The sequence below is a fragment of the Bufo bufo genome, chromosome 3, assembly GCF_905171765.1.
Source record: "Bufo bufo chromosome 3, aBufBuf1.1, whole genome shotgun sequence".
In the NCBI taxonomy this organism is placed as follows: Eukaryota; Metazoa; Chordata; class Amphibia; order Anura; family Bufonidae; genus Bufo; species Bufo bufo.
In genome coordinates this window covers 17891133-17915831 of record NC_053391.1, presented here as the reverse complement: position 1 = coordinate 17915831, position 24699 = coordinate 17891133, and the positions used below count along the sequence as shown (strand labels likewise).

Below are 24699 nucleotides of genomic sequence, written 5' to 3'. Positions count from 1 at the left end.
CTATGTACAAGAATATAACTGCTATAATACTGCTCCTATATACAAGAATATAACTACTATAATACTGCTCATATGTACAGGAATATAACTACTATAATACTATTCCTATGTACAAGAATATAGCTACTATAATACTGCTCCTATATACAAGAATATAACTACTATAATACTGCTCATATGTACAGGAATATAACTACTATAATACTATTCCTATGTACAAGAATATAGCTACTATAATACTGCTCCTATGTACAAGAATATAACTACTATAATACTGCCTCCTATGTACAAGAATATAACTACTATAATACTGCCTTCTATGTACAAGAATATAACTACTATAATACTGCTCCTATGTACAAGAATATAACTACTATAATACTGCTCCTATGTACAAGAATATAACTACTATAATACTGCCTCCTATGTACAAGAATATAACTACTATAATACTGCTCCTATGTACAAGAATATAACTACTATAATACTGCCTCCTATGTACAAGAATATAACTACTATAATACTGCTCCTATGTACAAGAATATAACTACTATAATACTGCCTCCTATGTACAAGAATATAACTACTATAATACTGCTCCTATATACAAGAATGCATCTACAGGTTGGACTGTTTTGGCTCTTTGATATAGTCTCATGTTCTCGGTGGTGTTGGTAGAACATCTATGAAGTGACAGATCTCTCCCATGGTCTCTGTTGGGTAGAGATTGACAGGGTCTCTGCTCCCTTCCCCTCCTCCTTCTCCTGTGGTCTCCCGGCCCTAGCATTCCTTGTGAGGACACATATCAGCAGCCAATGCAGGCCTGCTACTAATTTTAGAAGACACAGCACAAAGTCTGGTGTGAGGTCGTCTCCAGACCCTTCCTCCCTGCTCCACCACATCTCCTCCGGGGTCTTCCACAGTCCAGGTGAATGTTCTTCTCTTATGTTCTGTTTATGTTATTGAGTGCCACCCCGGGTTCTGAGGTTGTAGCTCCTGAGGGTACAAGGGTTTGAATGCACTTTTTCAAAGGCCTCGTCCTTGTCCTTCTGGCCTGGTTAGCCGTCGCTCGGCCACCTGTCTCCTGCTCTCAGAGGCTTGTCACTTCTAGCTGCCCGGGTCATCATCAGCTCTGTTTTCTCAGTTTATCTCCACCTTATATCTGATGAGGTTGGCGCGATGCACGCGCCTTCTGTTCGTAATTGGCATCAGGTTTTGGTGGAAGCCTTCTGAGATCTGGATGGAAGCTCCTTTAGCAATTAGTATACTTGGCCACAGTGTAGTGTAATCTTGGAACTGCTCAGACGAAACGTTTTGGCTTGGTCGTCGTCTTCTTTAATTTTTGTAAATGATACAAAGTATCAACCGGTCAATCCTGTTATGGATTCTATGGGTGATGGTGTAAATATCGCCAGGCATTGCGGGCATAGTAATGCTGTAACGTGAGGCTTCAACATAGGTTTTGATGGCATTACTCTCGAAAAGCTGCCATGACTCAGGGGGACATGAATGTATGAGATCAGCCCCCACCCTGCGTCACAGGCGGCTGGTGCTTTCAGACGTATACTACTATTTATTAGGTTTGTAATGTAATATCAAATGTACGCCCCAAAAATAGGTGGTGGACGAGCGAGGTTTTTTCTTCTGCAGTTTGGAATATTATATTTGTGAGGTTCACAATGATCTTTACTCTCAGTTACGACTCCGATATCTGCAGATCTCCGGGGGATTAGGGCGGTGGGTGTTGCCTGCACTTTTCTGTAGTCCACACACACAGCTTTGAGTCATAGTAACTCTATAAGGGCTTATGCACACAACCGTATGTATTCTGCGGTCCGTATTTTTTTGCGGAACGGAACAGCCGGCCCCTAATAGAACAGTCCTATCCTTGTCCGTAATGCGGACAATAATAGGATATATTCTATTTTTTTGAGGAACGGAAATATGGAATCGGAATGCACACGGAGTAACTTCATTGAAATGAATGGTTTTGCAGATGGTCCACAAAAAAAACGGAACGGACACGGAAAGAAAATACGTTTGTGTGCATGAGCCCTCACTGATGGAAATCACTGACCAGACACTGGCGTATGCATGGGCCCTAAGGTTGGATTCACACACGGAGATTTGCAGCACTTTTACATATTAGAGGCTTTTTTGCATTTTTGGAAAATTGTCTTTTTTTTTGTGTGTGTGTTTTTCATGCATGTTGAAGCAGTGGCATTTTATTTCAGGCATTTCTTCATCCTATCTGAAAAAAAAAAGCATTAAAACATGTTTATACAAAAAAGCAAGATGCATGTGAATTTCCGTATGGATTTCTGTACATTTCTGCAAACAAACCACACAAAAAAAACGCAATTTCTAACAAGGGTTTTTGGTGTGGATTAGTTGCGGTTTTGCCGCAGATCTCACCTTCATGAGAAAAGGGTGAAATCCGCAACAAAAACCACAAACATAGTTGACATGCTGAGGATGTCTAGATCCACACGGCCGGTCAATTTCCTTCCGAAAAACATCCCCAAAGTGGACATAAGAATTGTATAGACCCCGATACACTGTGCTGGTGCTGTACTATGCTGCCGTTTATCTGCATCCGAAAACCACGCGTATACCGCCAAGTGCTCAGGTGGTACCCTTAGGGTGGTTTCACACAGATTTTTCTTTAATGCCATGGGGACGATTGTTTGACCTATTTATCTTTGCAAAAACTGTTGCAGCTCGGTATTTTGTTTATTTATTTAGTAGTGTTGTAGGTTTTCTGGCGATTTTTGTTGTTTTTTTGTTTTGTTTTTAAATCACAGCATGTTCTAGGTTTGGTGTTTATTCGGGCATTTTTCCATAGACTCCTGTATAGAAAAAATACATATGAAAAATGTTACAACAAAAAATACTAGTAAAATTGTATAATAAACACAGCGATGTCACAGTACAGGGATAATAAACACAGTGATGTCACAGTACAGGGATAATAAACACAGTGATGTCACAGTACAGAGATAATAAACACAGTGATGTCACAGTACAGAGATAATAAACACAGTGATGTCACAGTACAGAGATAATAAACACAGTGATATCACAGTACAGAGATAATAAACACAGTGATGTCACAGTACAGGGATAATAAACACAGTGATGTCACAGTACAGGGATAATAAACACAGTGATGTCACAGTACAGAGATAATACACACAGTGATGTCACAGTACAGAGATAATAAACACAGTGATGTCACAGTACAGGGATAATAAACACAGTGATGTCACAGTACAGAGATAATAAACACAGTGATGTCACAGTACAGGATAATAAACACAGTGATGTCACAGTACAGAGATAATAAACACAGCGATGTCACAGTACAGGGATAATAAACACAGCGATGTCACAGTACAGGGATAATAAACACAGTGATGTCACAGTACAGGGATAATAAACACAGTGATGTCACAGTACAGAGATAATACACACAGTGATGTCACAGTACAGGATAATAAACATAGTGATGTCACAATACAGAGATAATAAACACAGTGATGTCACAGTACAGAGATAATACACACAGTGATGTCACAATACAGAGATAATAAACACAGTGATGTCACAGTACAGGGATAATAAACACAGTGATGTCACAGTACAGGGATAATAAACACAGCGATGTCACAGTACAGGGATAATAAACACAGTGATGTCACAGTACAGGGGTAATAAACACAGTGATGTCACAGTACAGAGATAATAAACAGTGATGTCACAGTACAGAGATAATAAACACAGTGATGTCACAGTACAGGGATAATAAACACAGTGATGTCACAGTACAGAGATAATAAACACAGTGATGTCACAGTACAGAGATAATAAACACAGTGATGTCACAGTACAGAGATAATAAACACAGTGATGTCACAGTACAGAGATAATAAACACAGTGATGTCACAGCACAGGGATAATATACACAGTGATGTCACAGTACAGAGATAATAAACACAGCGATGTCACAGTACAGAGATAATAAACACAGTGATGTCACAGTACAGGATAATAAACACAGTGATGTCACAGTACAGGGATAATAAACACAGTGATGTCACAGTACAGGGATAATAAACACAGTGATGTCACAGTACAGGATAATACACACAGTGATGTCACAGTACAGGGATAATAAACACAGTGATGTCACAGTACAGAGATAATAAACACAGTGATGTCACAGTACAGAGATAATAAACACAGTGATGTCACAGTACAGGGATAATAAACACAGTGATGTCACAGTACAGAGATAATAAACACCATGATGTCACAGTACAGGGATAATATACACAGTGATGTCACAGTACAGGGATAATAAACACAGTGATGTCACAGTACAGGGATAATAAACACAGTGATGTCACAGTACAGGGATAATAAACACAGTGATGTCACAGTACAGGAATAATAAACACAGTGATGTCACAGTACAGGGATAATAAACACAGTGATGTCACAGTACATGATAATAAACACAGTGATGTCACAGTACAGGGATAATACACACAGCGATGTCACAGTACAGAGATAATAAACACAGTGATGTCACAGTACAGGGATAATAAACACAGTGATGTCACAGTACATGATAATAAACACAGTGATGTCACAGTACAGGGATAATACACACAGCGATGTCACAGTACAGATATAATAAACACAGTGATGTCACAGTACAGGGATAATAAACACAGTGATGTCACAGTACAGGGATAATAAACACAGTGATGTCACAGTACAGAGATAATAAACACAGTGATGTCACAGTACAGATATAATAAACACAGTGATGTCACAGTGCAGGGATAATAAACACAGTGATGTCACAGTACAGGGATAATAAACACAGTGATGTCACAGTACAGAGATAATAAACACAGTGATGTCACAGTACAGGGATAATAAACACAGTGATGTCACAGTACAGAGATAATAAACACAGTGATGTCACAGTACAGAGCTAATAAACACAGTGATGTCACAGTACAGAGATAATAAACACAGTGATGTCACAGTACAGAGATAATAAACACAGTGATGTCACAGAACAGAGGTAATAAACACAGTGATGTCACAGTGCAGGGATAATAAACACAGTGATGTCACAGTACAGAGATAATAAACACAGTGATGTCACATATGAAACACAGAGAGGAAATGCACCAAACAGAAATGCTACTGACTATACTGGGAAGTCATACATGCAGGTATTAAAAGCTGAGACTTTCGCCAATATGTTCCAGTCAGGAAGATATCGGAGCCCATGGGGTTAGTCGATTATTGCGGTCCACATGCGGTGGGGCTGCTCCCCCAATAAAAGACACGCCACAGTGTCAGGGGCTGAGCAGCTCCTCCAGAATTGCCACTTCATTTCTGTGTTTTTGTCTTGTTAGATTTGAGTGTGTTTGGACACTCTGTTGCACCTGGTAACCTCCATCACATGGTCTGGCATAGGTGTGGCTCACGGCCTGGCCTCATTCACATTGCACTGCCACAGTATTCATGCTGGGCCTTTGTGTGGAGGCTTGGCTGTGTGCTGAATTATATCACCCCCAGACCATGTTCACACCATAGTTAGAGCAGCGGCTAGGACCCTTTGCCATGCTGAGTGACCGTGACGTGGTGCATTGATGGGCTCCGATATCTTCCTGACTGGAACATATTGGCGAAAGTCTCAGCTTTTAATACCTGCATTTATGACTTCCCAGTATAGTCAGTAGCATTTCTGTTTGGTGCATTTCCTCTCTGTGTTTCATATGTTTATTTGCTACATTCTGTGTAGTTTGCTCTTGTGGTGCATGTGGACCGCGTCGACGTCCTCCATTGTATGCATATTTTGCTGGGGTTAGTCGATTATTGCGGTCCGCATGCGGTGGGGCTGCTCCCCCAATAAAAGACACGCCACAGTGTCAGGGGCTGAGCAGCTCCTCCAGAATTGCCACTTCATCTCTGTGTTTTTGTCTTGACAGTTATGTCACAGTACAGAGATAATAAACACAGTGATGTCACAGTATAGGGATAATAAACAGTGATGTCACAGTACAGGGATAATAAACACAGTGATGTCACAGTACAGAGATAATAAACACAGTGATGTCACAGTATAGGGATAATAAACAGTGATGTCACAGTACAGGGATAATAAACACAGTGATGTCACAGTACAGAGATAATAAACACAGTGATGTCACAGTACAGAGATAATAAACACTTTGATGTCACAGTACAGAGATAATAAACACAGTGATGTCACAGTATAGGGATAATAAACAGTGATGTCACAGTACAGGGATAATAAACACAGTGATGTCACAGTACAGAGATAATAAACACAGTGATGTCACAGTACAGAGATAATAAACACAGTGATGTCACAGTACAGAGGTAATAAACACAGTGATGTCACAGTACAGAGATAATAAACACAGTGATGTCACAGTACAGAGATAATAAACACAGTGATGTCACAGTACAGAGATAATAAACACAGTGATGTCACAGTACAGAGATAATAAACACAGTGATGTCACAGTACAGAGATAATAAACACAGTGATGTCACAGTACAGAGGTAATAAACACAGTGATGTCACAGTACAGAGATAATAAACACAGTGATGTCACAGTACAGACATAATAAACACAGTGATGTCACAGTACAGAGATAATAAACACAGTGATGTCACAGTACAGACATAATAAACACAGTGATGTCACAGTACAGGGATAATAAACACAGTGATGTCACAGTACAGAGATAATAAACACAGTGATGTCACAGTACAGAGATAATAAACACAGTGATGTCACAGTACAGAGATAATAAACACAGTGATGTCACAGTACAGAGATAATAAACACAGTGATGTCACAGTACAGAGATAATAAACACAGTGATGTCACAGTGCAGGGATAATAAACACAGTGATGTCACAGAACAGAGGTAATAAACACAGTGATGTCACAGTGCAGGGATAATAAACACAGTGATGTCACAGTGCAGGGATAATAAACACAGTGATGTCACAGTACAGGGATAATAAACACAGTGATGTCACAGTACAGAGATAATAAACACAGTGATGTCACAGTACGGGGATAATAAACACAGTGATGTCACAGTACAGAGATAATAAACACAGTGATGTCACAGTACAGGGATAATAAACACAGTGATGTCACAGTACAGAGATAATAAACACAGTGATGTCACAGTACAGAGATAATAAACACAGTGATGTCACAGTACAGAGATAATAAACACAGTGATGTCACAGTACAGAGATAATAAACACAGTGATGTCACAGTACAGAGATAATAAACACAGTGATGTCACAGTGCAGGGATAATAAACACAGTGATGTCACAGAACAGAGGTAATAAACACAGTGATGTCACAGTGCAGGGATAATAAACACAGTGATGTCACAGTGCAGGGATAATAAACACAGTGATGTCACAGTACAGGGATAATAAACACAGTGATGTCACAGTACAGAGATAATAAACACAGTGATGTCACAGTACGGGGATAATAAACACAGTGATGTCACAGTACAGGAATAATAAACACAGTGATGTCACAGTACAGAGATAATAAACACAGTGATGTCACAGTACAGAGATAATAAACACAGTGATGTCACAGTACGGGGATAATAAACACAGTGATGTCACAGTATATTTACTCCTAGGGAAACTGACAACCAACATGGCCGCCGTTACACCTCCCAGACAGACGCTCAGGGTCCGATCTCATGGGGATATAGAAGTTGTACTGATGTGCCATCATTTGTCAGTTTCTGAGAAAAGCTGGGTTACCGGCAGGGGCGTAACTACCATAGCGGCTGGGGGGGCCCATTAAAAAATTAGCGGAGGGACCCACTGCCTAGTCATTTCTAATTACGCTAGTGCTAAGAGAGACTGTTATTAGTACAGAATTTTATTTTCATTAATGATCCGGTGTTCTATCAAAAAATCTTACGTTGTTAAAAAAATCCTTACCCCATGTGACTTCCGGGGATGTGCCGGGGTGTGTGCGCAGTACAGGGCATGGGTACGCTAAAATTACAGTGAGCGTTGACTCATGGACACGCCCACGGACACCGCGCGTGCGCTCTCAGGGGTAAGGAGATCTGACGGTCTTTTGTCTTGTTAATTCTCTTTACCCTCAGATTGTGCACGCGCGGATTGTAAAATCTCCTTACCCTCACTACACAGAGAGACTGACCTGATCCTGATCGAAGCCAGCCAGCAATGAATCTGAAGCGCGCCGTGTAGTGAGGGTAAGGAGATTTAACAAGACAAAATACCGTCAGATCTCCTTACCCCTGAGAGCGCATGCGCGGTGTCCGTGGGCGCGTCCATGAGTCAATGCTCACTGTAATTTTAGCTTACCCATGCCCTGGTACTGCACTTGCGCGGAGGCACGCACCCCCAGAAGTCACGTGGGGTATGCTGGGTGCACGCCTGCTGCCTGCCAGCAATACACTGGGCCAATTGCACACTGCTAATGCTGAATGGCCCAGTATATGATTCGGTGCAGGCGCACGGGGGAGGACCTGTGTGTTGGTGCTGGGAGCCGGCAAAGTAGTGAGCGCAGCTGCAGGCGGCGGGGCCTTCAGAGCGCTCCGGGCTTCCCTGTGCCGGGGGAGGAGCTATGTGTTCCATGGCGCTGGGAGCCGAATGTAGTGAGGGCAGATGCAGGGGGCGGGGCATTCAGAGCGCTCCGGGCTTCCCTGTGCCGGGGGAGGAGCTATGTGTTCCATGGCGCTGGGAGCCGAATGTAGTGAGCGCAGCTGCAGGGGGCGGGGCCTTCAGAGCGCTCCGGGCCCCCCAATATGGGATTGATTTTTCACAGAGACGCGCTGATTGCAGAGGCAAAAACTGGCTGTGCGCGCCGCGGGTTGTGCACCCCTGCTCCAACGAGGCAGTGGGAAAATAGCCCAAGGGTCACTGAAAAGGGTTTAGGCAGAAGCCCTTCTGTCCTGTGTGGGGGGCCCGGTTTGACCCTTGCTATGGAGCCCTTACTTCTCTGTGTACGCCACTGGTTACCAGTACAACCATTATGACCTACAAGGTCACCGGATGTCGCACAGCTTTTCTAGATGGAGGCAGATTTACACAATTTAGTAGCAGCGGTGTGAACAGGGTTTGAACCGATAAAGAACTACATCGCTATCAGTAAACATCCGGAATTTCAGAGTGATACATTGTAGCAAACCATCAGCGAGATTGTGCAGCAGCTGCTGATGTGTTTAGCTCACAGAGCGTTGTCTAGACCGGATACAACTGAGAGCAGGAGCGGCTGTGGACAAGTTTACAAGTGTCCTCATTCACTGACATGCTAGTGTCTGCAGCTGTAAATTATAGTAACTCTAATGGGCGACGGGAGGCCACGCCCACTTATAGCGCTACTCGTGTCAAGAAGAGTAAAATGGCATCAATTTTCCATTTTTTTGCACAACCTTTTTGTCACAAATGTCCCCCTTTTGTGTTCAAATTCTCACTATGTTTGAAAACTTTGCTTGCTGTCAAGGAATAGAAACACATTTATATGCATTAGCTGAGCGTACTTTCACACTAGCGTTTTTCTTTTCCGGTGTTGAGTTCCGTCCTCAGGGCTCAATACTGATCAGTTTTATCCTAATGCATTCTGAGTGGAGAGCGATCCGTTCAGGATGTCTTCAGTTCAGTCCCTCTTACGTTTTTTGGCCGGAGAAAATACCGCAGCATGTCAAAAATCCTGAACACTTTCCGGAATGCCGGACCCGGCATTAATTTCCATAGCAATGTCATAGTGCCGCATTGCCGGATCCGTTCTTCCGCTCCGCGCATGCGCAGACCTTTAAATCTTTGAAAAAAATAAATACCGGATCCGTTTTTCCGGATAACACCAGAGAGATCCGGTATTTCAATGCATTTGTTTGCGTCCGGATTTCCGGATCCGGCAGGCAGTTCCGGCGACGGGACTGCCTGCTGGAATCCTCTGACGAAAGTGTGAAAGTAGCCTTAGTCCTACTCACAGGGGGGAGTTTGTTACAATGTATAATTGTAGACAAGAACTATTCTGTCTCCAGATCTTGAGAGATTCTCACTGATACCGTGCTTTCTAGAGATTCGTTTGGACACTGCAACAAACCCTCAGCCCTGTGAAATATTAGGTCAGATCTGTTTGGAGCTTCTGAAATGGTGAGCAACTGAAACAAAGTGAGTTGTAGAATTTTTCTTTATCCAATATGATTAGTTTTTTATTACCATATCCTCTGCTTCATGTCAGTAAATAGAAATATCCAGAAGCTGGAAAACCATACATGTTTTTGCTACAGTGTATCAGTGCAGATAACAGATATCACCGGAGGAATGCAGGACATGAGAGAGAGATGCTGCGCTGCAAACAATTTATTATAGTGACACATTGTGACAAAGCCTCAGTTTTACAGCTTCTGAATTTGTCAGAATAAGGGCTCATTCACACGACCGTGTCCGCATTTTGCAGATCCGTATTTGCGGACAAGAATAGGACACCTTTTTTCGTGGACCCACGGAAAGGAAGTGCGGATGTGGGCAGCACACGGTGTGCCGTCCGCATCTTTTGCGGCCCACTTCAAATGAAGGGGTCTGCATCCGATCCGCAAAATTGCGGTACGGATGCAGACAGAAAATTACGGTTGTATAAACAGACGCGGCACTTCGGTGAAACCATATTGCTTGAATTTAGCTTGAATAGCCCCCCCCCCCCGGTACTAGCCTTCCATAGGCAGGAATTGCTATTTAAGCAACTGCTTCGTGTGACGGACCTGGACCGTGGCTTTAAATGAAACAGTTAAACCCAGGACTCGGCTCGGGGAGCGTGGATGGTAATTGTTTACCTGAATAACTGTGGTTTCTATGAAGGCAGAGTGCAGGATCGGCGGCGGGTAAGGTCGGATCGCTGCCTGGAAACACCGGAGCCCCTAGCAACGTGCACTTAAAGGTAAAAATAACCATCGCTGTCGCCGCCGCCGCGCTCCCCCCGGGAGATTCACGGAAATGGCTGCAATCTAACGGGCAATATTATTTTCTGCTACTTTCATCAGGGTAAAGAGCAATTTTACGCAGAATTATTGCCTTTAAGCAATTGCCTCTAATCAGATCCATTCTGACTATTTGTGAAGCTCTGCATGTAAAGCGCTTACGGATACAGGCTGCCATAAACAGCGCTTGCGCACGGTACCCGCAGGCGCTGGAGACGACGCGTTCTTGCACCAAAGCCGCACAATGAAACTGTTCACAAAGACGGTTCCTCGGCCTCTATAATCTGCCATTTCCTAAAAAACAGGCCGCCATAAACAGCTCCTGCTGAGAAGTAAGGGCCCCGTCGCAAGGATCAAACCGGGCCCCCCACACAGGACACAAGGGCTTCTGCCTAAACCCTTGGGCCATTTTTCCACTGCCTCATTTGCTAAAAGTTCTTCCTTTAGAGCAGGCCTCCTCAAACTGCGTCCCTCCAGCTGTTGCAAAACTACAACTCCCAGCATGCCCGATCAGCCTACAGCAGGGAGATGTGCGAGTCCCTTCGAGGTCATTGATTGCATTGGGGGCCGTTATAGCGAGTGCCCGTTACCAGGGGCAGCATTACTGCTGTGCTATCCTCTGGGTAAGTTCAGTCTGCCGCTCAGCGCTGCGCCCGCACCGACAGGTATTTAGGGATCCTCTCTGCCCGGTTCTCTTCTGACATTCCCTCCACGCTCGTTCGGCGTACGCAGGCCCTCTGCTCAACGAGAACGGCTTGACTGAACATCCCAGCGGTAGGAACGAACCGCAGCAACGTGGCGCTTTGAAGACCACCCTCTCTGTCCCCTCAGTGGCTCGACAGATGGCTCGACAAAGCGCGCCCTTCCTCGCTGGAATAGCGGCGCTCGGCTGTTAAACGAGAAGGCCCTGGAAATCCGTCGTGTCGCCGCCGAATATCTCATGCCTGAACTTCAAACTGAAAAAGGAAAAGCCACGTCTGGTCTAAGAGGAGGCGACGCCAGGCGAGCGACCTGCTGCGGCTTCTCGCTGCAAGACCACGGACAGAAGCGGAAAGCGACGAAACAAAGGGAAGGAGAGCGACGATCTGCAGAATCAGAGACCTAGAGGGAGGTTAAAGTGAAAAAAATACAAAATGAATGGGGAGGGGGCGATACACAGAGGTATGAGCAAAGAGAAACGTCCTAATGTCCCATCAGCAACAAGTGTTATTAATATAATAATCATCATCATCAATTACTATAATCATTATCCTCAATTATCGACCTAAATCATCATCAGCAGCTCCCGTTATCAATGATCATCAAATATTATGATCAACTATTATTCCTAAAACATCGTTATCTTTTACTGTCATCAATTATCATCTGCAGTCAACATTATCAAACACTACAATCATCATCTTAAAACATCACCAGCAGCATAGATTGTCTGTCAGTCATCATTAGCATCATCATCAATTATCACTAATTGCTTTAATGAACTATCATCATCTTCCTCAATCGTTGTCAGTTATCATAATCAATTATAAACCTCAATCATCATCATGAAATACTATAATCAATTATTTTCAAACATCATTATCAATTACCATCAATTATCATCCCAAATCCTCAACGTCCTCAATCATCATGAAATACTATAGTCAATTATCATAATCAGTTACCATTATCAATTATCCCTCCAATCATCATCAAAACCATAATCAACTCTCATCCTAAAGCATCATTACCAATTACTGCCATTAATTATCATCCTCAATCATCATTACAAACACTACAAACTAGGGTTGTCCCGATACCACTTTTTTAGGACCGAGTACAAGTACCGATACTTTTTTTCAAGTAGTCACCGATACCGATACTTTTTTTAAATGTCATGTGACCGTTTTGGGGGATCTGTGGATGACGCACTGTCATGTGGGGGATCTGTGGATGGCACTGTTATGGGGGACCTGTGGATGGCACTGTTATGGGGGATCTGTGGATGGCACTGTTATGGGGGATCTGTGGATGGCACTGTTATGGGGATCTGTGGATGGTGCTGTTATGGGGGATCTGTGGATGGCACTGTTATGGGGATCTGTGGATGGCACTGTTATGGGGGATCTGTGGATGGCACTGTTATGGGGGATCTGTGGATGGCACTGTTATGGGGATCTGTGGATGGCACTGTTATGGGGGATCTGTGGATGGCACTGTTATGGGGATCTGTGGATGGTGCTGTTATGGGGGATCTGTGGATGGCACTGTTATGGGGATCTGTGGATGGCACTGTTATGGGGGATCTGTGGATGGCACTGTTATGGGGGATCTGTGGATGGCACTGTTATGGGGATTTGTGGATGGCACTGTTATGGGGATCTGTGGATGGTACTGCTATGGGGTGGGATATCTGTGGATGGCATTGTTATGGGGTGGGGGGATCTGAGGATGGCATTGTTATTTGGTGGGGGATCTGTGGATGGTGCTGTTATAGGGGATCTGTGGATGGAACTGTTATGGGGAGGATCTGTGGATGACACTGCTATATGTCATCCACAGATCCCCCTCATAACAGTGTCCCCCAATACACCGGGCCCCGCCGCTCACCGAAGTATTTATAAACGTGAATCCTTATCCTGTTATTAAGTTGAACTAACGCTGCCCTCTCCCATGTTCCCCTGTATCCCCCTGTATCCCCACAGCACTTACTTAAGCTTCCATAGCAGGCAGAGCAGACGGCACCAGTAACGTCACTCACTGACGTCGCGCGCCTGCTCCGCCTGCTTCACTCATAAAGTGGGCGGAGCAGGCGCTCTACGTCAGTGAGTGACGTTACTGCTGCCGTCTGCTCTGCCTGCTATGGAAGCTTAAGTAAGTGCTGTGGGGATACAGGGGAACATGGGAGAGCGCAGCGTTAGTTCAACTTAATAACAGGATAAGGATTCACGTTTATAAATACTTCGGTGAGCGGCGGGGCCCGGTGTAAGAGTACAGTGACTGCACCGGGCCCCGCCCATAGTTACGCCCATAGTATTCTATTTATGTATCGGGGCGGGGTATCGGCGGCTGAGTACCGCCGAGAAAACTCGGAATCGGTCCCGATACCGATACTAGTATCGGTATCGGGACAACCCTACTACAAACCATCATCATCAGTATCATCCACTGTCAATCATCATTATCACTTACCATAAACATTATCATCAATTACCATCGGTTATTCTCAATCCACACTAACTTAATCAACTATCATCATCATTATCAATCATCATCAGTTATACACCTCAATCATCATCATGAAATACCATAATCAATTATTCTAAAACATCATTATCAGTTATCATCCCAAATCCTCGTTATTATTAATGACCAAAATCAGTTTTCTTCAATTCAATCGTCATCATCATCATCACATATTATTTTATTCATTATCAATATAATAATAATAATTAGCATCAATCCTCCTCATCATTCTCAGCCATCGCCACCAGTAAAATCATATTCATCCTCAATCATCAATATGCAGTAGTAATTATCATCACTATCACCCTCATCATTCTGGTTATACTTTCTGGCACATTACAGTCGGAGGACACAGAACATGTACCATTTACAACAAATAATAAAGGAGTCCTCCAGGTTTATGTTAATGATAATTAACTGTGTTATGGTGGAGGGGTCTAACTCTAACCCCCTAGAGCTACCCCCTGGTAATATCTACATATATACAGTCAGGTCCATAAATATTAGGACATGGACACAATTCTAACATTTTTGGCTCTATACACCACCAAAATGGATGTGGAATGAAACGAACAAGAAGTGCTTTACCTGCAGACTGTCAGCTGTAATTTGAGGGGATTTACATCCAAATCAGGTGAACGGTGCAGGAATTACAGCAGTTTGCATATGTGCCTCCCACTTGTTAAGGGACCAAAAGTAATGGAACATAATAATAATCATAAATCAAACTTACACTTTTTAATACTTGGTTGCAAATCCTTTGCAGTCAATTACAGCCTGAAGTCTGGAACGCATAGACATCACCAGACGCTGGGTTTCATCCCTGGTGATGCTCTGCCAGGCCTCTACTGCAACTGTCTTCAGTTCCTGCTTGTTCTTGGGGCATTTTCCCTTCAGTTTTGTCTTCAGCAAGTGAAATGCTCAATCGGATTCAGGTCCGGTGATTGACTTGGCCATTGCAGAACATTTCACTTCTTTCCCTTAAAAAGCTCTTTGGTTGCTTTTGCAGTATGCTTTGGGTCATTGTCCATCTGCACTGTGAAGCGCCGTCCAATGAGTTCTGAAGCATTTGGCTGAATATGAGCAGATAATATTGCCCGAAACTCTTCAGAATTCATCCTGCTGCTTTTGTCAGCAGTCACATCATCAATAAATACAAGAGAACCAGTTCCATTGGCAGCCATACATGCCCACGCCATGACACTACCACCACCATGCTTCACTGATGAGGTGGTATGCTTAGGATCATGAGCAGTTCCTTTCCTTCTCCATACTCCTCTCTTCCCATCACTCTGGTACAAGTTGATCTTGGTCTCATCTGTCCATAGGATGTTGTTCCAGAACTGTGAAGGCTTTTTTAGATGTCGTTTGGCAAACTCTAATCTGGCCTTCCTGTTTTTGAGGCTCACCAATGGTTTCCATCTTGTGGTGAACCCTCTGTATTCACTCTGGTGAAGTCTTCTCCTGATTGTTGACTTTGACACACATACACCTACCTCCTGGAGAGTGTTCTTCATCTGGCCAACTGTTGTGAAGGGGGTTTTCTTCACCAGGGAAAGAATTCTTCAGTCAACCACCACAGTTGTTTTCCATGGTCTTCCGGGTCTTTTGGTGTTGCTGAGCTCACCGGTGCGTTCCTTCTTTTTAAGAATGTTCCAAACTGTTGTTTTGGCCGCGCCTAATGTTTTTGCTATCTCTCTGATGGGTTTGTTGTGTTTTTTCAGCCTAATGATGGCTTGCTTCACTGATAGTGACAGCTCTTTGGATCTCATCTTGAGAGTTGACAGCAACAGATTCCAAATGCAAATAGCAGACTGGAAATGACCTCTGGACCTTTTATCTGCTCATTGTAATTGGGATAATGAGGAAATAACACACACCTGGCCATGGGACAGCTGAGAAGCCGATTGTCCCATTACTTCTGGTCCCTTAACAAGTGGGAGGCACATATGCAAACTGCTGTAATTCCTGCACCGTTCACCTGATTTGGATGTAAATACCTCAAATTAAAGCTGACAGTCTGCAGGTAAAGCACGTCTTGTTTGTTTCATGTCAAATCCATTGTGGTGGTGAATAGAACCAAAAATGTTAGAATTGTGTCGATGTCCCAATATTTATGGACCTGACTGTATACCACCTATATCTACACCCCTGGAAATATCTACATATACCACCTATAGCTACACCCCTGGTAATATATATATATATATATATATATATAGTGACACAGTGAGGGGTTGTGTCTGGCAAGGCAGGTATTTTCCTCCCAGCATGTGCGGCTGGGCTGGTTTCCAGCCAGGTGAGTTCTAAAACCGAACTGGAGTTTAAGTGGTGGTCCGGGTTTTGGCAGCACCTGGCTGTCCTTAAAGAGGCAGCTGGGCTCAGCAGAGATATCTCTGTTTTTGGGATCTGAGGCTTTGTGCCGTGCTGGAGGGCTGGGGAAACAGGCCCCCTAAAGCCTGCTGTGGACTACTGGAGGCAGAACTGCCAGCAAGGTGACTTGTGTTATATGAACTTTCCATTGTGTGTGAATTAACACCAAGACTGCAAAGTTACGTGCTGTTTTGTGCAATTGCCTCAAATGTGAAAAAATACACTGACGTTTTGAGTTAAGAACTTGTATTTTGCCTCTGTACTGTGCCTGCTTACCCTACCTACCAGAGCGAAACCCCACAATATATATATATATATATACCCTGTGGCGAAACCAACCTCGCCACTGGGTTTTGGAGAGGCCTGTTTAAAAGCCTCTTGCCTCAGGATTATGGGCCATATACTAACTTTTAAACCCCTGAACCTATTCAAGTGAATTTTGGATAGGTTTGTCCCCAAGTTATACTGGTTAAATTGATGTAAGTTATATGTATGGCCAATGTAAACTCACAAAGTTGTAACAATTTATAATAAGTGTAACTTGTCAGCTTGGGAGGAATATGCTGGGTGTGTTTCTATTGTGCCATTGTGTGTTTAAATGGTGATGTCTGTCCTGTTGTATCCACATGTGTATTGGCGATTTCCCTTTGTCCTGAGAGATAATTGGATTGCTCCTCGGTTGTCTCCGGGACAGAGAGGAGGAAACCATGATGCATTGTGGGGATATGTTGTATCTGTCCTGTGTCGCAGTCTCCCTTCTGGTCCTCTGGGGGCGTGAACGATTGGTTGCTGTACTTACATTGTATGTGTTGTAAATTACTGATTGGTTGTATTTCAAACCCCTGTGGGCAGTACTATGTTTGTGGCTTATGAATAAAAGAGGCTGTACGTGAAGTACAGTCAGACCACTGCTTGACCCTCAACACGGAGCCTTGTCTCGTTATTGGGGGGATCCACTGTATGCTGTTAGAGACTGACTGCCAGGAGTGTAAGCTGATTCCTGTTCGTCTGCTAGCAGCTATTCGTGAGGTTCCAGTTTGGAGTGCTACTTTGTATCCAGTTCGGGAGTTGGGTGTTTTGCAGTAGCTGTGCCTGTCTCTCAGAAAGGGGCTTATCGCCTGAACTGATTTTAACCCCTTGTCTGCTGAAACGGTCTGTTACATACCCCCTATAGCTACACCCCTGGTAATATCTACATATATATATACACCCCCTATAGCTACATCCCTGGTAATATCTACATATATATATACACCCCCTATAGCTACATCCCTGGTAATATCTACATATATATATACACCCCCTATAGCCACACCCCTGGTAATATCTACATATATATATACACCCCCTATAGCTACATCCCTGGTAATATCTACATATATATATACACCCCCTATAGCTACACCCCTGGTAATATCTACACATATATATACCCCCTATAGCTACACCCCTGGTAATATCTACATATATATATACACCCCCTATAGCTACACTCCTGGTAATATCTACATATATATATATATATATATATATACCCCCTATAGATACATCCCTGGTAATATCTACATATATATATATACACCCCCTATAGCTACACCCCTGGTAATATCTACACATATATATACCCCCTATAGCTACACCCCTGGTAATATCTACATATATATATACACCCCCTATAGCTACACCCCTGGTAATATCTACACATATATATACCCCCTATAGCTACACCCCTGGTAATATCTACATATATATATACACCCCCTATAGCTACACTCCTGGTAATATCTACATATATATATAGTTTCCAAAGATGAGGCAGCACTCCAATAGACGTAAAAAAGTGGATCCTTTATTCCCCTCTGTGCAACGTTTCAACCGTCTCAATGCGGTCTTTCTCAAGCATAACAAAAAGGTGTCATCAAGGGGTATATATACCCACAATACATTGCAAATAATGAACGTGACAATTATATAATCTTTAAGACAATAAAGCATAAACAATACAATCTATGGTGTACAAAAACCCAAAGTGTTATATAGCCAAGTGGTCTACATTGCATAATATTTATCATAGTGCAATACAGTGTACAAACACATTTGATCATTGTGATAACAATCAAATGAACTAATTGACCAATATCCAGTTAATCAAAAAAGTGTAATATCACCTGTGTAAATAAATAAGTGCATGTAGTTTAAAACACAATGATCAAATGTGTTTGTACACTGTATTGCACTATGATAAATATTATGCAATGTAGACCACTTGGCTATATAACACTTTGGGTTTTTGTACACCATAGATTGTATTGTTTATGCTTTATTGTCTTAAAGATTATATAATTGTCACGTTCATTATTTGCAATGTATTGTGGGTATATATACCCCTTGATGACACCTTTTTGTTATGCTTGAGAAAGACCGCATTGAGACGGTTGAAACGTCGCACAGAGGGGAATAAAGGATCCACTTTTTTACGTCTATTGGAGTGCTGCCTCATCTTTGGAAACTATACTTATTCATAGCCGTCTTAGCCTGCGGCTGAGAGGACTTGCACCCACTGCTTTTGGTCTTGTGCTGCTGAGTTTTGTTTTTGGTTTCTACATATATATATATATATATATATATACCCCCTATAGATACACCCCTGGTAATATCTACATATATATATATATACCCCCTATAGATACACCCCTGGTAATATCTACACATATATATACCCCCTATAGCTACACCCCTGGTAATATCTACATATATATATACACCCCCTATAGCTACACCCCTGGTAATATCTACATATATATATACACCCCCTATAGATACATCCCTGGTAATATCTACATATATATATACACCCCCTATAGCCACACCCCTGGTAATATCTACACATATATATACCCCCTATAGCTACACCCCTGGTAATATCTACATATATATATACACCCCCTATAGATACACCCCTGGTAATATATATATATACCCCCTATAGCTACACCCCTGGTAATATCTACATATATACCCATATAGCTACACCACTGGTTATATATATATCCCCTATAGATACACCCCTGGTAATATATATATATACATACATACCCCCTATAGCTACACCCCTGGTAATATCTACATATATATATATACCCCCTATAGATACACCCCTGGTAATATATATATATACCCCCTATAGCTACACCCCTGGTAATATCTACATATATATATATACCCCCTATAGATACACCCCTGGTAATATATATATATACCCCCTATAGCTACACCCCTGGTAATATCTACATATATACCCATATAGCTACACCACTGGTTATATATATATCCCCTATAGATACACCCCTGGTAATATATATATATACATACATACCCCCTATAGCTACACCCCTGGTTATATACAGTACAGACCAAAAGTTTGGACACACCTTCTCATTCAAAGAGTTTTCTTTATTTTCATGACTATGAAGGCATCAAAACTATGAATTAACACATGTGGAATTATATACATAACAAACAAGTGTGAAACAACTGAAAATATGTCATATTCTAGGTTCTTCAAAGTAGCCACCTTTTGCTTTGATTACTGCTTTGCACACTCTTGGCATTCTCTTGATGAGCTTCAAGAGGTAGTCCCCTGAAATGGTTTTCACTTCACAGGCGTGCCCTGTCAGGTTTAATAAGTGGGATTTCTTGCCTTATAAATGGGGTTGGGACCATCAGTGGCGTTGAGGAGAAGTCAGGTGGATACACAGCTGATAGTCCTACTGAATAGACTGTTAGAATTTGTATTATGGCAAGAAAAAAGCAGCTAAGTAAAGAAAAACGAGTGGCCATCATTACTTTAAGAAATGAAGGTCAGGCAGTCAGTCGAAAAATTGGGAAAACTTTGAAAGTAAGGGCTATTTGACCATGAAGGAGAGTGATGGGGGGCTGCGCCAGATGACCTGGCCTCCACAGTCACCGGACCTGAACCCAATCGAGATGGTTTGGGGTGAGCTGGACCGCAGAGTGAAGGCAAAAGGGCCAACAAGTGCTAAGCATCTCTGGGAACTCCTTCAAGACTGTTGGAAGACCATTTCAGGGGACTACCTCTTGAAGCTCATCAAGAGAATGCCAAGAGTGTGCAAAGCAGTAATCAAAGCAAAAGGTGGCTACTTTGAAGAACCTAGAATATGACATATTTTCAGTTGTTTCACACTTGTTTGTTATGTATATAATTCCACATGTGTTAATTCATAGTTTTGATGCCTTCATAGTCATGAAAATAAAGAAAACTCTTTGAATGAGAAGGTGTGTCCAAACTTTTGGTCTGTACTGTATATATATATATATATATATATATATATACATACCCCCTATAGCTACACCCTTGGTTTTATATATATATATATATATATATATATATATCCTGTATAGCTACACCCCTGATACAACCTGATGTTACAGTCTGCACTTCAGCTGCGACCATGGCCCCCTGGTGGTCTCAGATTGGTTCAGCAGTACTGGGGGCAGGGGCCACCGCTGAGGAGCTGATTATATTGGATCCTTTGACTACTCTTTATCATCCGCTCTTCAAAAACAGTGAAAAATAATCTATTACTATAAGCAACAGCGCAGTGCCACCTATCACCACAAGATGGCAGCAGCAGTCATGTTATCATTCTATAAGTGGCTGCTTTAGATTTCACCTTCTGCTTCCTGCCCCTCCTGTTGTGTTTTTACCCCCCTGCAGGGCCACATAGGGGGCATCTGTCAGTGTTTTACAGCAGTGCTAATATGCATATTATTTATCTATTGTGCTTTCCAACCTGTGGCCCTCCAGGCTCCAGCTGCTGCAAAACTACAACTCCCAGCATGTAGAATGGTCACCCTAGAGTTTTAACTCTTTTTTTCCCCCCAGATCTGTCTGCAGTCACACATTATGGCATCCGGGCGAGACCAGGACCATGAGCAGGTGGTCCCTGATAAGGAGGAGGAGGACGATGATGACGTTTTGGCCATCCAAGCCCGCTACCTCCGCAGCCCCTCCCCCAGCAAGTGAGTGACATTAACCATAATGCAAAAACTCTCATCGCTTTCAAAATCTCTGCTTGCTGTCAGTGAGTAGCACAATTTTAATTTAACTCCAGAGGCTGCAAATCCATTCTGACCTAATTCTTCTTGCAGCTGATGATTTGTTGCAGTCGTATCTAGTCCGGGACGCCCCGGCATTACAAATCTCTCTCCTGTCCTTATAGTTGCTACAATGTATCAGTGCAGGTAAAATGTATCAGTCTGGACTAAACAGTTGAGGCTGAATAACACGGAAACAAACCCTCAGCTGTGAGAAGTGTCAGGTCAGGACAGATTTTCATCCTCTTAATTTAAATATGAATGGTTTTGTTCACTGACAGCAAGCAGAGCTATATCCAACTAGTTCTGTCTGCTTCTAGAAATAGCCTGGGGACAATGGGGGCCATTACAGGTGTTGTGCTAAGATCATTGAAGGGCCAATAAAAGTCAGCAATTTGAAGCCCCGCCCCCAGGACTGCCCACAAACCCCTCCCTTCCCGCCCTTTATTCTCGGCCACGCCCATTTCCTGGGACTATAGGCAAATCTACCCGGGTATAAAGTGATACATGCCTCTGACCCCCAGTGTTTAAACCTCATATCATAAAACTTTCTAGGCCCCCCCAATTCTGACCTGGCAACGCCCACAAAATGGCATGGACACACCCCTAAATGCACAAGCTCCGCCTATTTGTGGTCCCTTGTGAGGGACAGTCCAACAAAAACATGGAACTCTTGGGGCTTAGATATCATTTCATTATATATAAACCCTGGGCCCACATATAATTCAGGACATTTAAGTTCCGCCCCAGGGAACGCACAGGAAACGCCCTCGAGGTGCCCATTTTGAGGGTAACGCCCCCTTCCTACCGTTTCTTGTGAATGTTGGTAACTCTGATGAAGCCCAAGCTTACTTCTCTAATCGAACACACTGGCATCCGTTCCAGCTGTCCCGTTTCAGAAAGAGGTTGGGCTTACAAATATGTGACCTCCAAATAAGGGGCGTGGCCTCCAGATCAGGGGTGTGGCTTAAAGGAACGGACAATCGAGACTTAAATAATACGAAACGTCCGGGAGGCTTCTGGACAAACGGGACACCATCCAGATTCCCAGAGCAGTCAGTTAATCTCCTGAGTGTCCCCGAGGACGGCCGACACCTCAAGGAAGGCAGCCCCGGATGTGAGGCAACTGACCCAGAGGCGGGGCCCACAGCAACCAATCAGATTTCTGCTTGTATTTAGTCAAACAGGTTTTAAAAAGTAAACTATGATCTGATTGGTTACCCACAGGGGGCATAAATAAGACCAAATCAGTAAGGGTAGGCTGGGTCTTGTAGTTCTACCAGACCCGAAAGCATTCATATTATATAGTACATGAATATCTAATAATGTTAATGGGTGCAGTGTAATGCTTCCTTTTCCCAACAGTGCTGAGCAGTGACTACTGAAAAATAGAAGTCCATAAACACTGAGATAAACTGTGGAGATGCTAGGCTGTAAAGCCTACATGAAGCGCAAAAGTACATATATATCTTATAGGGCAAGACAGGGAGGCAGTACTATCTGTACCTACATCATTTACAGGGAGAGACAAAGAGGCAGTACTATCTGTACCTACATCATTTACAGGGAGAGACAGGGAGGCAGTGCTATCTGTACATGCATCATTTACAGGGAGGCAGTACTATCTGAACCTACATAGTTTACAGGCGAGAACAGGAGGCACAACTATCTGCACCTACATCATTTACAAGGAGAGACAGGGAGGCAGTACTATCTGTACATATATCATTTACAGGGAGAGACAGGGAGGCAGTACTATCTGTATCTACATCAATGACGGGGAGGCAGTACTATCTGTACCTACATCATTTACAGGGAGAGACAGGGAGGCAGTACTATCTGTACCTACATCATTTACAGGGAGAGACAAGGAGGCAGTACTATATGTATCTTCATCAATTACAGGGAGAGACAGGGAGGCAGTACTATATGTATCTTCATCAATTACAGGGAGAGACAGGGAGGCAGTACTATCTGTACATATATAATTTACAGGGAGAGACAGGGAGGCAGTACTATCTGTATCTACATCAATGACGGGGAGGCAGTACTATCTGTACCTACATCATTTACAGGGAGAGACAGGGAGGCAGTACTATCTGTACCTACATCATTTACAGGGAGAGACAAGGAGGCAGTACTATATGTATCTTCATCAATTACAGGGAGAGTCAGGGAGGCAGTACTATCTGTACCTACATCATTTACAGGGAGAGACAAGGAGGCAGTACTATATGTATCTTCATCAATTACAGGGAGAGACAGGGAGGCAGTACTATCTGTACATATATAATTTACAGGGAGAGACAGGGAGGCAGTACTATCTGTATCTACATCAATGACGGGGAGGCAGTACTATCTGTACCTACATCATTTACAGGGAGAGATAGGGAGGCAGTACTATCTGTACCTACATCATTTACAGGGAGAGACAAGGAGGCAGTACTATATGTATCTTCATCAATTACAGGGAGAGACAGGGAGGCAGTACTATCTGTACCTACATCATTTACAGGGAGAGACAAGGAGGCAGTACTATATGTATTTTCATCAATTACAGGGAGAGACAGGGAGGCAGTACTATCTGTACATATATCATTTACAGGGAGAGACAGGGAGGCAGTACTATCTGTATCTACATCAATGACGGGGAGGCAGTACTATCTGTACCTACATCATTTACAGGGAGAGATAGGGAGGCAGTACTATCTGTACCTACATCATTTACAGGGAGAGACAAGGAGGCAGTACTATATGTATCTTCATCAATTACAGGGAGAGACAGGGAGGCAGTACTATCTGTACATATATCATTTACAGGGAGAGACAGGGAGGCAGTACTATATGTATCTTCATCAATTACAGGGAGAGACAAGGAGGCAGTACTATATGTATCTTCATCAATTACAGGGAGAGACAGGG

The 24699-nt window shown here is 43.0% G+C and overlaps 1 protein-coding gene across 1 annotated transcript in view; it reads left to right on the top strand.

Annotated features, from left to right (window-relative positions):
- Positions 1-802: 802 nt before the first annotated feature.
- STYXL2 (serine/threonine/tyrosine interacting like 2) overlaps positions 803-24699 on the top strand; it is an 80256-nt gene continuing 56359 nt past the window's right edge. The window contains exons 1-2 of the mRNA XM_040422929.1: positions 803-928; positions 21566-21702. Coding sequence (XP_040278863.1) covers positions 21587-21702 — 116 coding nt within the window. The 5' untranslated portion in view covers positions 803-928; positions 21566-21586. The remainder of the gene's footprint in view (positions 929-21565; positions 21703-24699) is intronic.